The sequence below is a fragment of the Coturnix japonica genome, chromosome 7 (assembly GCF_001577835.2).
Source record: "Coturnix japonica isolate 7356 chromosome 7, Coturnix japonica 2.1, whole genome shotgun sequence".
NCBI lineage: Eukaryota > Metazoa > Chordata > Aves > Galliformes > Phasianidae > Coturnix > Coturnix japonica.
In genome coordinates this window covers 12640199-12653195 of record NC_029522.1, presented here as the reverse complement: position 1 = coordinate 12653195, position 12997 = coordinate 12640199, and the positions used below count along the sequence as shown (strand labels likewise).

The following is a 12997-nucleotide window of genomic DNA, read 5'->3' as shown; positions in this document are numbered from 1 at the left end:
CAAAACACCTGTTCAGGAAGCAATTTCTAGAAGAGCAAATCAGTACAACAAGCTCTGGCAAACACAATCATTTGCACTGAGTTTCCATCAGTCACTTCACAGTATTAAACATGGAGACCCTTGAAAAGCAGCAGTCCTTCCTTGACCAAGTCAATGCTCTAGTATAGTATCATCTAGTATCATTAACTTTTGGGATTATTTCACTGTTCTCTGTTCATCTACCAGAGGTTTTAAGTCCAACAACATAGGAGACACTGCAGTCTCCTGATTATTTCAGAAGCAATGGACCAACTATTCCATGAAAAAGGTTGGAGATTTCTAAAATTAAAGAAAAAAAATAAAAAGGAAAAAAACATTTTACGGGTCTACAAATGTGAATGACCTTATATACTAGAGCTAAGTTGTTTTTTGGTGTTTTTTTGTTTTTTGGTGGTTTGGTTTTGTTTGGTTGGTTTTTTTTTTGTTGTTTTTTTTTTTTTTTAGCAGAGTTGTACCACTACTCCAACACAGCTTCCTTAATTTCAAAACACTGAATTACAAACACTGCCCCTTTGGCAACACATAGAACTACTTGATTTCATTATCTTCATAAATAGGACCATATTACATATTCCAGACCTTAACTGTGAAAGACCAACAAAAGTCTTCTGAAAATATAAGATCACATCAACCCAGGTTTTGGATATATGAATTCAAAATTAGATGTTTCTGGCCCCAAAATTTGTAAGTTCATATTTTCACATATTTAGGACAAGATCCTGGGCCCTTTTCAAACTCTTCCATCATAGATAAGCCCTCTGTGGAGTACAGGATGGATTCTCATGGAGAAGATGTGATAAGAAGGGGCTATCAGGCAAGATCACAAGCTATAACATTGAGTTTGTAATAGTTATCAGCCCCCAGGGACACAGGGAGATATTTGCACAAGCAAGGGGTGGGTCCTCTCCTTACACGCAGCATGAGAAATCCCAACACAGTTTGAAGTACGGAAAAAGTAAATAATATGTCATTTCTTACCTCCTGACTACAAAGAACAAACTTGACTTTCCAGCAGGTACTCAATATTGGAATCATCTCTCATCAAAACTCTCACAGCAAGCAGCTCCCTGAAATAATGATTTAAAAAAAAATAATTACACTTTAGGAAACTGAATTTAAGGAAGCACAATGTAATGACGTCATTTAAATTGTGATTCACTTATACCTTGAACGTTGCCCTGAATATTGACTATACTTAGATTTTTACAGAACCACTCCCCTGGGCCCCTTATACCACAAGGTTTCATTGTAGGCATGAAAGATGTCTGAATCTCTGTGGCAAGCTGACCACTGCAGGTTGCCTTATATGCCCATCCAGCTGCTCTCTCACTTTCCCTCTTTCACTTCCCCTCACACCCACTTTACCTCTGCTCTTTCCTCCTACTCACATTTCTCACCTGCTCCAGTGCAAGTCCTCTCCATGGGCTGGGGTCCTTCTGCAAAATTTTGCTCTAATGTGAGCTGGCCATAGGCTGCGGTTCCCGTTGGGAGAACTGCTCCAGCACAGACTGCAGCTCCTGACAGAGGAGAACATATCCTAGCACAAGTCCTTGCTGCAGTCACAAGTCCTGTCAGTAAAAATCTGCTCAAGCAAGGCCAAAACCTCTGTGAGGAAGAATACAGCACACAGCATGGGCACTCCAAAACCATAGTGTCTGTGACAGGAAAACATATCACAAAGCAAATCTTCTCCACCATCACAGTTCCTGTCGGGAGAACTTGCTCCAAGATGGCTCTCTAGCACCATGCCTTTTGTCAGTAAAACTCTGCCCCAGTGTGCATTCTCCAAAGCCACAGTCTCTGTCAGGAAAACTGCTCCAACACAAGCTCTCCGCAGTAGCATTTTCTATCAGAAAAACTGCTCCTGTGCAGCCTTTCCCAAGCCAGAGCTCCTGGAACCAATTCCAGCAGTGCAGAAATCTGATATTTTTCTCTCTACAAGCTACAGGAAAATACCCCTTCTGTAGTCTCCACAAGAGCTATAAGAGAACCCTCACCCAACATCCTTCTCTGATCACATTACACAGAATCATGCCCCTCACTCACTTTATTTGTTTTCCCTCCCCACCTGCACAGCACTCTGCCCTTTGTTCTCACTGAAGCACCAGCTGCTTTCACTGATTGGCCCACCCCCAGCTGGGAACCGTTGGAACCACCCAGAACCATCTAGGAACGTCTGGAACTGTGTGTTCAGCACTCTCTGCCTACTGCTAAAATTGAGCTGTGGGAGCCCAAAACAACCATTCAGCAAGCAGTTGTGACGGGCATGTGGCCACTACACAGAGTTAGGATAGGTCTTGCTTCTCCAGCCCAGGAAATAGTGAGAAGTGCAAAGCATGGGGAACACATGAGAACTGATTATCTCTCAGGCCTTCTGAAAGAAGAGCTCAGGGAGAGAAAATACCACTGAGGCAGGCCAGCTTCAAAACACGTATTAAGGGCTGGTTCTTCATACAGAAACCAGTGAAGCCGGAGTGGAGAGCATTTTTTGGGTGCCAAGATCAGGAAAGTATGATCAGAGGAAATATCACCACCTTTTTCTGCTTGTACTGCAGCAAAGCACCTGCCCAGCAGCTCCCATGACAGGAAGGCTGGCCTAAGCACACTGCTGACCTGAACCAAATCACCATTCTCAGGTATTTAAATCACTAATGGATACCACTACCTATTAAATATAGCAATGCTCCCAGGTGTACCAAAAATCAGTGGAGCAGGTATTTTCCCAAAATCCGCACAACTCAGATCACATTTTAGTGTTCTCACAGATTTTCTTTGTTTAACAGAAGACAGGATTATTACAGACACTGAGTTTTCATGCATGCAATGTTGATTTGAACTAGCTAGAACATTTTATTACAAACTTCTAGATTTTAAATTCTCTAAAAAAATTTTTACAAATTAAGAAGGAATGCAATTCAGTTCATAAATTAGCCCATCTCTTTGTACCTTCTGTGAAATTCTCTAACCAATACAAACTTTAACAGTGAATCTCTAATAAGAATATTCAAGTATGAGTTGACTTTTATGTGCACTAAAGTTCAAGGCTGTGCCATAGCTGAATATATGCTTCCACACTCTTCCAGGACACGGGTAGTTTTCTGAATCCTTTGTGATATGGGAGCTCTTAAAGAATAATTTTTACTGTCCATACTGTTCCTATATAAACATTTATGCATGTGGCATAAGATAACTGATACATGTGCTTTTATAGTCCTCTCCCACAAAGAAAATGATTATCGTGTTTAGTTGGAGGCAAACCACAAATATGTGGAAGATGGGCACACTGCCTTCCCTTAGCTTTTGGAAGTATTGTTTCAGGAACAGGAAAAATAGCTTGGTAGATACTATTCCTTTCTTAGGAAATTGCTGATCTTTCACAACTTTAACATATTGCTGCTTTAATAAGAAGGCTCTTTTGCAGATTTCCCTTCTTAAAGAATCTGTTGTATTATTGTAGCACACTTTAGTTTTGTAAACTATGCATCTTAGCAACTTGAACACCAATATTCTTTGATAACAGGAGGAGCAATGCAGTCCGAAGAGGCTATACTGTGGGGCACCTCCTGCTCTTGTGTGATAAGCACTCAGTGAAAAAGAAAGCAATTTTCACACCCTATCCTTGTCTATATGGGATACATATTATATATTTTTTTTTTCAATAAGTTGAAATAAGTTAATGAAAGAATGTAAGAGTATAAGAGAACAAATGATCCAGGTTCACTTTGTAACAAAAGACATACCTCCCCAAATATGAGATTAAAAGATGTATATTCATAGATCATAGATGTATTTTGGGCATTGATTCTGCAGTGGCCAAGTGGCCAAAAGTTTAATTGCATTTCAAACACATCAATTTATGATCACAACACTTCAGAAAAACAAGAGAGATAATTAGGACATGTCAAAATCAAAGCCAAAAAAACCCCCCAAAAACTAAATAAATTGCACACGCTACTCCAAAACAGAGCTAAGACAACTCACAGAAACAGCTAAGTACAACAGCAACAGATTGTTTCATTTCAATGCGGATTTTATAGCAACAATTTGCAACTAATTGCTTTTGATGTCTATTATATATATACAGAAGAAGGCAAGTGAATAGATGTAACATGTTTCAGTAAAATCCAGGAAGAAGGACATTTACCTTTAAATGGAGGAATTCATACTGATCTATTCTCTATATACTCTGTGTTCTGCCTAGTTTGAATATTCCTACATCTTCCTTGTTTATGTAGCTGTAACTTTAAAACACCTCCTTGCAAACTATGATAATATTCAGATGGTCATGTTATTGCAAGCTCTACATGTACCAAAACCAAAAGAAATTCTTTAGAATACAAATGTCTTAACTTATATCAGACTTGATTGCTATGAAATCACATATGAAATCACATATACACAGGCAACAAGTAACTAATTTTGAAGGTTATGTCAGTATCAATAACATTTTAAGTCAACATTTTAACAAAGAGAGATCTGAGAATTTGACAAAAAGTTTTCCTTCTGAATTTTTAAAAGGGTTGATAAATCTGTGAGGATGTATTATGAGGAAATGATGTATTTTGTGTTCATGCTAAGTGCTTTCGTAGAAGGAGCACTAGAAAAGATTAACAGGTTCATGTAAAGCTAGATCAGTCTTGTTACTTGTTCTCCTCTGAAACAGTCCACAGTCTCAGATTACAGGTGGCTCCACAAAATCACAGCATTTTTGCTGTTTTGTACCACAATTTTTCCTCACCTTAATTCTGTCCTGGATTTAGTTGTAATTCGTCTGTGCAACTCTGTTTATATTTCAAAGCTGCTTCTGGTTACAGATGTTGTCTTCTACCCTAACATAAATTCAGAGTTTATTAAGTAATTTCTGTGCATATCTAGGACTCCACTCTAACATCAAAGTAATGATCCAATTTCTCATAATTGGATGAGAAATACTCCTAATTTACTCACTCAGAAAACAGAATCGGACATAGCAATCACCATGCTTCATAAAGCTAGCCTGCAGTCCATATTCAGATGTATGATCTCACTGTGATGTTGTCTGATGAAGCTCAGTATCATATCCTGGAAGATACATGTTGGGGTATTCTAAAGCCAAGTCTGAAACCAGAGTGGCACTTCCTCCAGATGTTTCTCTTCAACAATCCCCTTCCAGCAACTGATTTATTTTGTTTTAGAAAGAAGGTGCTCTTGAGTTTTTTTTCCTATTTGAAACACATCTGATGTCACTGCTTAAAAGAACACCCTCCAGTTGGTGAAAGACATGCAACCGAAACCTCCATAACATGGGAGCTGTTTCCATAGTGCTCATATTTCCTGTGGAGCCAAAGGCTTTCAGGCTCAGCAGACCTACAGACTCTATAGTACTAACTGTCCAGCTGTTGCTAATCATTTATCATGCCTATTTTTGTCACAAATACAAGTGAGAGAAAGAGGTGGGGGAAAAAACACAAAACACCATGGGACACCTCCACTCTCTGCAAAATATTCAGCCATTTGAATATTCTTGAATGGACAACTCTGGAAAGTTACAATTAACTATTAAGGCAGTCCTTGTAACAGGACAGCCTCACTGTATGGACATGTGCATGTATTCAAAGGCTGATACAAATGGAATCCAAGATGCAATCAAGAGATTTTGATCTAGTATGATAAATATTATATTAATTCTTTTCTGAGTATCTGTAATATAGAACTGATGTTTCCTGCCAGCAAAACGAATATCTCCTTTGGTTAAATCACTAAAAATTATGCATTTAGTTGTTTTTCTTGCTCAGCAGAAGAAACAGATGATTATCTTAAAGCTGCTTTGCAGCTATCAAAGTTCTTTTGAATTCTCTCCTTTTCCCACTGCACCCAGTCTTGTCAACAAAGTCATGGAACATGCAGAACAGAAACATGTAAAAACTGGAAACTTGCAGTATCAAAAGGTGGGCAAGAATTATTGTTTGGAGAGGTCATTAGGTTGAAATTGGAATTAACTACAGGAAAGGGCTGAAGAAAAAAAAAATAAAACACGTTCATTTCAAACATAAGAAAAAAAACCAACTTTATGTTGAAAATTTTGGAACAAACATATTTACTTCTCATGGCAAAATAACTGTATCAAACCTAAAATAATTCCTTAAAAGGTGAAAATAATGAAAAGTGCCACAACTGTGATGCCCCATACTTTTGCAATGGACAACACAGAGACGGCTCTTTATTTATAGTTGGCCCAGATCTGGGAACTCAACAACCTTAGACGGAAGTTCTAAAGAAAAAAAAAAAAAAAAAAAAAGAACATGCATTTTCCTTTTATTATTACAAGACAAATTTAGACACAGTTCTGCTTTCGATTACGATGATCTATTATTTGCTTCTGGTACTCAGGATGCCATAGCCACAACACATATCACACCATTAAAGGTTGAAAAGTTATTCTGGAGAACCTGTATTTTACTTCACCAACCAACTGCTCATAGGAAGAAAAAAAAAGGTCTCAAAAACATTCCCTGAAAAATGTATGATCGTGAAAATACTATTTGTCAATTAAATGAAAAGCTGCTTCCTCTTTAACTGATTCTAAATGAAACTCTCTCTCACATACAAAATGATAAAAATTAAAACCTTTGCTAAAATGAGTTGCTATTTGGTGCCTTGGACATCTGTGCTTAATTATACTTGTCAGTGGACAATATATCCTTTTCATTCAAGCACACATATCTACTGCAGAGGAAAGATGAAGTTTCTTGAAGAGAATCTTAGGGGCACGTGTAACATTATATTTGCCTTCTAGAACTTCTCAAGTGACTGCAAATGAACACTAGACTTTTTGGTCCACTGCCATCATAGAAAAACAAATTATGTGAAAACAGAAAATATTTCTGGTGTGACCAAAACACTAAATTGTCCTTGTTACAGGCTTTGAAATTTACAATTTGAAATATTAATATTTAAGCACTTCGATAATTTCAAAATGACACTTCCAAATTTTTCAAGTTTGGAACACATGAACATTTTTATTTCTAATTGAGAGTAGATCTGATGAGCCTCCTCCAAAAGCAGAGGCAGACATATGCAAAACAAAAGAGAACAAGGACAGACACAGCTGGAAGCAGGCGCACTCATGAAGACTTTTAGGAATGTGTGCTTTTCACCATATTTGCAACACAGTGAAAATGCTCATGTGATCAGTTACTCAAGTTCATACAAGTTTCCCATACAAGGAATTTAATTTAAGCCAAATGCCTCCAAATTAGGAAATAAAAAAGGGAGTAGTACAGGTAATGCAGGAGAAAGCTAATAACAGACATTCACAGGTTCTTCCACCAGCGTTTTTCTTTCCCTTCTCACCAGCAGTGGGATGCATTACACAAAAGCAATGTTGACAGAGAGGTTAAAGATACAATACATTTATCTTCTCCAATTGAACAGCTTAGGAGAAGGCAAAATCATGGGCTTTTTTTCAGTGACTTCCTTTCATAGTCCTTCCAAACAAAATGAAGTAACAGACAAAAATTTCCACAGTAGTTACTACTTCAATATTCCTCTCTTGCTGTAGACCGAAAGGCTTCTCAGCACTTGAGTCCTCTTTGAACTCAGGAAATGAGCCATCTGAAAAAATGAAACATCACATTTTCTAACAAAAGTTACTCACATGTTTGCAGAAATCTCCTACCGGAAGTTTCTTAGTTCTCACAGCCAAAAAACATGTGGGATCCCTGGCTGATCAAGTGAAGGCTGTGTGAAGTCTTTTCTGCTGATTTCCTATGGCTCAGGCTTCAGGATGTTCCACAACAGCTACTCAGTGGAACAGCCTTCAATTATCCCAAAAGTACTCCAAATAAATCATCCTAGGGTTATAAAAGCCTGATGGAGGAAAGAGAAGAAATACCAGTGACTAATGCTGTGCTAAACAATATCTTCTGGAGAGACACAAGCGGCTGAGAAAGGTTGGTAATTAGTTAACATCCCAGCACCTTGTCACATGCACTGCCTCTAACATATGATTTCTTACAAGCTATTATTTATGCATATTTAAGAATTACTTTCTTTTTACAGACTTGAGCATTAATGCTTTAATGCACTTCACTCAACTCTGTCTTTAAAAATCTGTATCATTATTTTGAGTCTATGCTAATAGATTATTATAGTATAGCCCCACTTATCATAGGGCTTTGTGAAGACAAGGTTTACAAAGCTGAGAAATTACATCTTGTAGGTGAACTATTACAGCTGGAAAAAGGAGAGTGGCTTTCAGAGATCAAGGTCTTCAGAACTGGAAATAAATTTCAAAATCAAATTCAAGATGAGGAAAACTACAGACTTCAGTAAGTATCAGGTCATCTCAGACAAAGACAGATGGTACCTGTGGATTAGAAGGGCTCTTGCTGAAGAGGAGAGATAAAATGTGTGATCTGTTAGAAGTCTGTTACAGCCTGTGGAACCTGGGAGCCTAGGGAAAAAAAGAGTTTCTAAGATTACATGATAAACGTATTTTCCATTGAAAGCTGTATTTTTATACCATTCATTTGGGTTACAGACAGAATTCTCAAATGTGTCTTCCAAAAGGATGCTTGAGATCTGCCTTAGCATCCAGGGTGAAAAGCCCAGAAGCAGAGTGCCAGAAGTGCTGCCAAATGGCAAGTTATGTTGTGTAGTGTCTGAGCAACTTCACTCTGTTGTACAGTAGTTGCTTGGCTTCACATAGGCAGTTTTACAGCGGTATATGGTATTTGCTGTTATCTTACCTCTGCTGAGTACATGTACATGACTCCAGATATTGACACTTCTTATGAGTATTATACTTCTTATGAGTATTCTTACTTTTATGAGTATTTGTTCTGCTTTACACCAGCAAATCATGCATACTTCTGTGCACTTACATTTGTCTAAATCTAACTGCTGATGTACATGGCAGAGGTGATATGGCCTGTTCTGGTTATGCTTGCATTCTTCCCACTCTGCCTCAGCAAACCTCTCCAGAAATATCCAATGTTTGTAATTACATTTGGAGTACTGAAACTTGAAGGAGCACATATGATCTGAAATACAAATTTAGGTTACCTTGCTCACATGATATTGCATTCTGACATTATGGCATCAGTAAATCAGGCTTTCTCCAGTGTAACTTTTTTAAGCTGGGCACCTCAGGGCACAGGCAGAAGAACATTTGGGCTAAGAACATCTGAACTCCAGCTCACTCAGTGCTGGGGAGATGGATTTCTATTTCCATTTTAAGGAATTAGGAGGATAGACTTTAGCTTTAGCTTTTCAGATTCTTGCCACTTACTGATACAGCCCCATGAGTTGAGGAACTGGCCTAAACCACCCTACTGACATACCTGATACAACTGGCCAGTCACATAATATTTGCACTGATCTAGATCTGGGGGTGTAGCTGGATTTTTAACCCAGATTACTTTTCTCATCTTCTTCACTGCTCCATTAAGTAGCAGTGTAACAGAGACAGCAGCGTGATTCAAGAATGAGCAGCAAAAGATGAGGAGAATCAGATGAAGTACACACATCTGCTATAAAATACACTTGCCAAACCATGGCCTAATATACTTTCTCACGTAACAAGCCATCCCAAGAGCTTCATTGAAATTGCCTTAGATGGTGAACCAGCAACAAGCAGAAGAGCAAATCACCATGACATTTTGCTCTAGTGTTTAATCACAGAATACTGCAGGAGATATGCTGTTGAGATTGCATACTGGCAAGGTTATTTTGGGAATGATTTATTTTCATTGTTTTGGTATAATTTCAGTACGCATATTTGTGAAGAAAATATGAATATGTATTTTCTCCATAAATACAGGTACTTAGTTTCCAGTGTTAGTTCTATCTTTTCTACAAAGTTATCTGAATCCTTAAAATTCAAGCTTTCTCTCTATTACACCATTTTGTCAGTTTTGATTTGAGATTTTGTGCTCTCCTGGCCATAAACTTGATTGGTGCTGAAAACTTTAGGTATTTCTCAGAATATTGGTTTCTGATATTCTAGCAGGTTTATGTAATTCCATGGACTTCATTGATAGATAACAACTGCATTTACTCTAACACAATCTAAGAAACAATGGACACATTTCTTCCTGACAAGGAAGTTATAACACAGTTCTCCTCTGCTCCAAATAAGCAGCTATTTATGCGCTAACAGCTGAAGCTCACAGCTTTAGGATCTACCTCTTCTTGTCAGCTAGCATCTGTGCTGCCAGCTCTGTACCCTCTGTAGTAGTCCAGGGACCACTAGACTGGAGGTTCTACAAAATTGCTATAAATTTCGGCTGCATCTCTTTTTTCCCAGACTCTCCCAAATATATAAGTCTCAAAAGATTAACTCATCTCTGAATTCTGCAAACAACTTGTGTACAGTTATCCCTTGTCTATTTGACACTTGTTGATAAGCTCCAGTGCCAACAGTGAGGAAAAGGCCACCTAAAAAGGTGGTAGTGTGGAAGAGTTTGCGGAGTCTCCTCTGGAGATATTCAAACAACAACTTACCTGTTGCTTTCTGTGCAGCCCACTGTAGGGAATCTGCTTTAGCAGGGGTTTGAACTTGAAGATCTTCAGCGGTCCCTTCCAACCCCTACAATTCTACAATTCCCCCAAATGATTAGAAGCACAGCTACAAGGAAACTGCCTAGCTGCACTCACTTGGTTCCTGCATCAACTGTGCACAAAAGGATAGACATAAAATTGGCCTTGAGAGAGAGCAGAAAGGACAGATATGCCTAGGCCATACAATTGCCAGTGAAAAGGAGGCTGAGAAATTGCTCTCCATCTCTCTGGCATTCAAGGGATAGATATTTTGGTGATTTTTGTGACTAAGAAATGAACTCAGGAATGGTAATGATCTCCCAGAGAAAAGCCTGGAAGTCCCCAAAAACTGGCTATGGGGTCAGGCACTGATGAAGAGATGTTATGGTTTCCCACCAATTAAACCACAATTTAGTATTTTGGATTTGAATCATGATTGCTTTGTTGCTTTCAGAATGACACTGAAAACTTGCCTGGTAGAAAATGCAGATTCACAGCTGCTGCTGATTGTCGTAACTCCTTTGATGTCAGCAGTTGGAAGGAAGATGAACAGCAGCTGAGGGGCTGTTTAACTCCTTTACACGAAAAAGTCACTGCCACGCACCAGTATTTCCCAGGGAAGCCCTGTGATTGTTCTAGAGATCAGTACTTTAAAAAAAGATGGAGTTGACTGACTGTCAGTCCTTGCAGTGCACTGGTCTCATTCCAGGAGCTATACACCTGAATGTTCTTGGGAAGATGAGATGTACTGATCCTGCATTGCCTCCGCATCCCACTCTGGTAATTGCTCATTATTTAGCAGAAGGCTTACGTTTTCCACACCTCCATCAACTGAATGGGAATGAGAGGGTATCTTTTTTATTTCAAGCAGCTTCAAATGCCATGTTCTGAATTTCCATTAGCGGGTGGTATGCCACCATCTCACACTTACTTCTAATGTGTAGAATATTCACCAGTTGAAATGAGAATGGATTTGTTTCCCAGCTCTGATTAGCAATCTTTCCAACTAAACTTTAAATTTGGAAGAGTTGTCTAAGTTCTTGTTCCTTTAACTCAAAACTGCATTGGGCTCTGCTCTGCTACCAGACTGCTGCAGCAACAGGAAGCCCTGGTATTCAAGGGACTCTGAGGCAAGGTTTGCTGGCAGAAGTAACAGCCTTGATTTCAACAATTCAGCATGAGCTAAATGGAAACACACACAGCAAGGCTTCTTGCTAAGATCAACGAAGCCTCGCTATCTTGCTATCTGATAAGCATCCAGCCTCTTGTGCAATGCTTGGGTTTGTTGGTTTTTTTTCACTCCTGTGCGGTCCAGCAGACTGGCTAATAATTTTGCAAGCAACTCACAGAAAGAACTGAACAGGCATGCAAAACGTCATTTTAAAATGTGAGTAAAGAGATGGGGGTTGTTCTGATTTCATCCCCTTTAGAAGGAAGTCATCAGCTGGAAACAGTCTCGTACAGCTCTGGCAGGAAGGGGCTCAGGACTGGCCCTTGCATTTCAGACACCAGTTTCATGACTCAGATATCCCCTGCTATGAAAGGGCGGCCAGGAATGCCCCATTGGTACGTCAGATGAAGTGCAGCAAGTCTAACAGAACAGATTCTTGGATTAATCTGTTTTTAAAAGGGAAGTGCAAATCTGACCACATAGTTTTCCTGAAGCTTGGCTAGGGTTTCCCTGCTAGGACTCGGGGGAGATGCTCTCAGGGGATCCAGCCAATGGAATCCAGCCCACCTCGGGCACGTCGAGGGCAGCGGGCAGGAATGACGGCTGGCATTTCGGGCATGGCCCCGCTCTGCCGGACCCACCGCCTCCACACCGCACCCGGACGGCTCACCCGCGCCGCCCGCCGGGCAGGTGCGAGGTCCGGCAGGCTGAGCTCTCCCCGGGGAGCCCCGCAGGCCGTGCCGCTCCGGCACCGCCGGGCGCGGACAGGGCGGGGAGAAACCCGACCTCGCGCCTGAGACGGCAATGGGGTTCTTGCGGCGCAGCAAGAGGCGGCGCGGCGGAGCCGTCACCTCCCGAAGGCGCCCAGCACCGAGCGCACCGCAGCTCCCCACTCGTCCTGCCGACAGTGGTCGCTGTGAGCGGCGCGGGTCGCCCCGTCCCGGGGCAGGGCACGGGGCAAAGCAGGGCGGGGCTGCCTCTCTCCGGGAGCGGAGCGGGAAGGCGGTCGCCCGTCTGCCTGGTGCCGGCCGGAGCCATGCGGAGCTGCGGGCGGATTGCGCGCTGGGCCGCCCCGTTGCTGCTGCTATGGCAGTGTCTGCCGACGGCGCGGACCTACAACGTGGACACCCGGCACCCGCTGCTCTTCCGCGGGGACAACGGCACGTTCTTCGGCTACTCGGTTCTCCTGATGGGCCACGGCGAGGAGCGCTGGTGAGTCCCGAACGGATCGGGGCCGCCGCGCGGTCGCAGTCCCCCGTCGCGGCG

At 41.0% G+C, this 12997-nt stretch overlaps 1 protein-coding gene and 1 long non-coding RNA gene across 2 annotated transcripts in view; one reads left to right on the top strand and one right to left on the bottom strand.

Annotated features, from left to right (window-relative positions):
- Positions 1 to 6362: 6362 nt before the first annotated feature.
- The window catches only part of LOC107316606, a 39376-nt gene continuing 32741 nt past the window's right edge, over positions 6363 to 12997 (bottom strand). The window contains exons 8-9 of the long non-coding RNA XR_001556467.2: positions 8387 to 8473; positions 6363 to 7887 (exon numbers count right to left, since the gene is read on the bottom strand). This is a non-coding gene — a long non-coding RNA (uncharacterized LOC107316606). The remainder of the gene's footprint in view (positions 7888 to 8386; positions 8474 to 12997) is intronic.
- The window catches only part of ITGA4 (integrin subunit alpha 4), a 37042-nt gene continuing 34636 nt past the window's right edge, over positions 10592 to 12997 (top strand). The window contains exon 1 of the mRNA XM_015868322.2: positions 10592 to 12943. Coding sequence (XP_015723808.1) covers positions 12261 to 12943 — 683 coding nt within the window. The 5' untranslated portion in view covers positions 10592 to 12260. The remainder of the gene's footprint in view (positions 12944 to 12997) is intronic.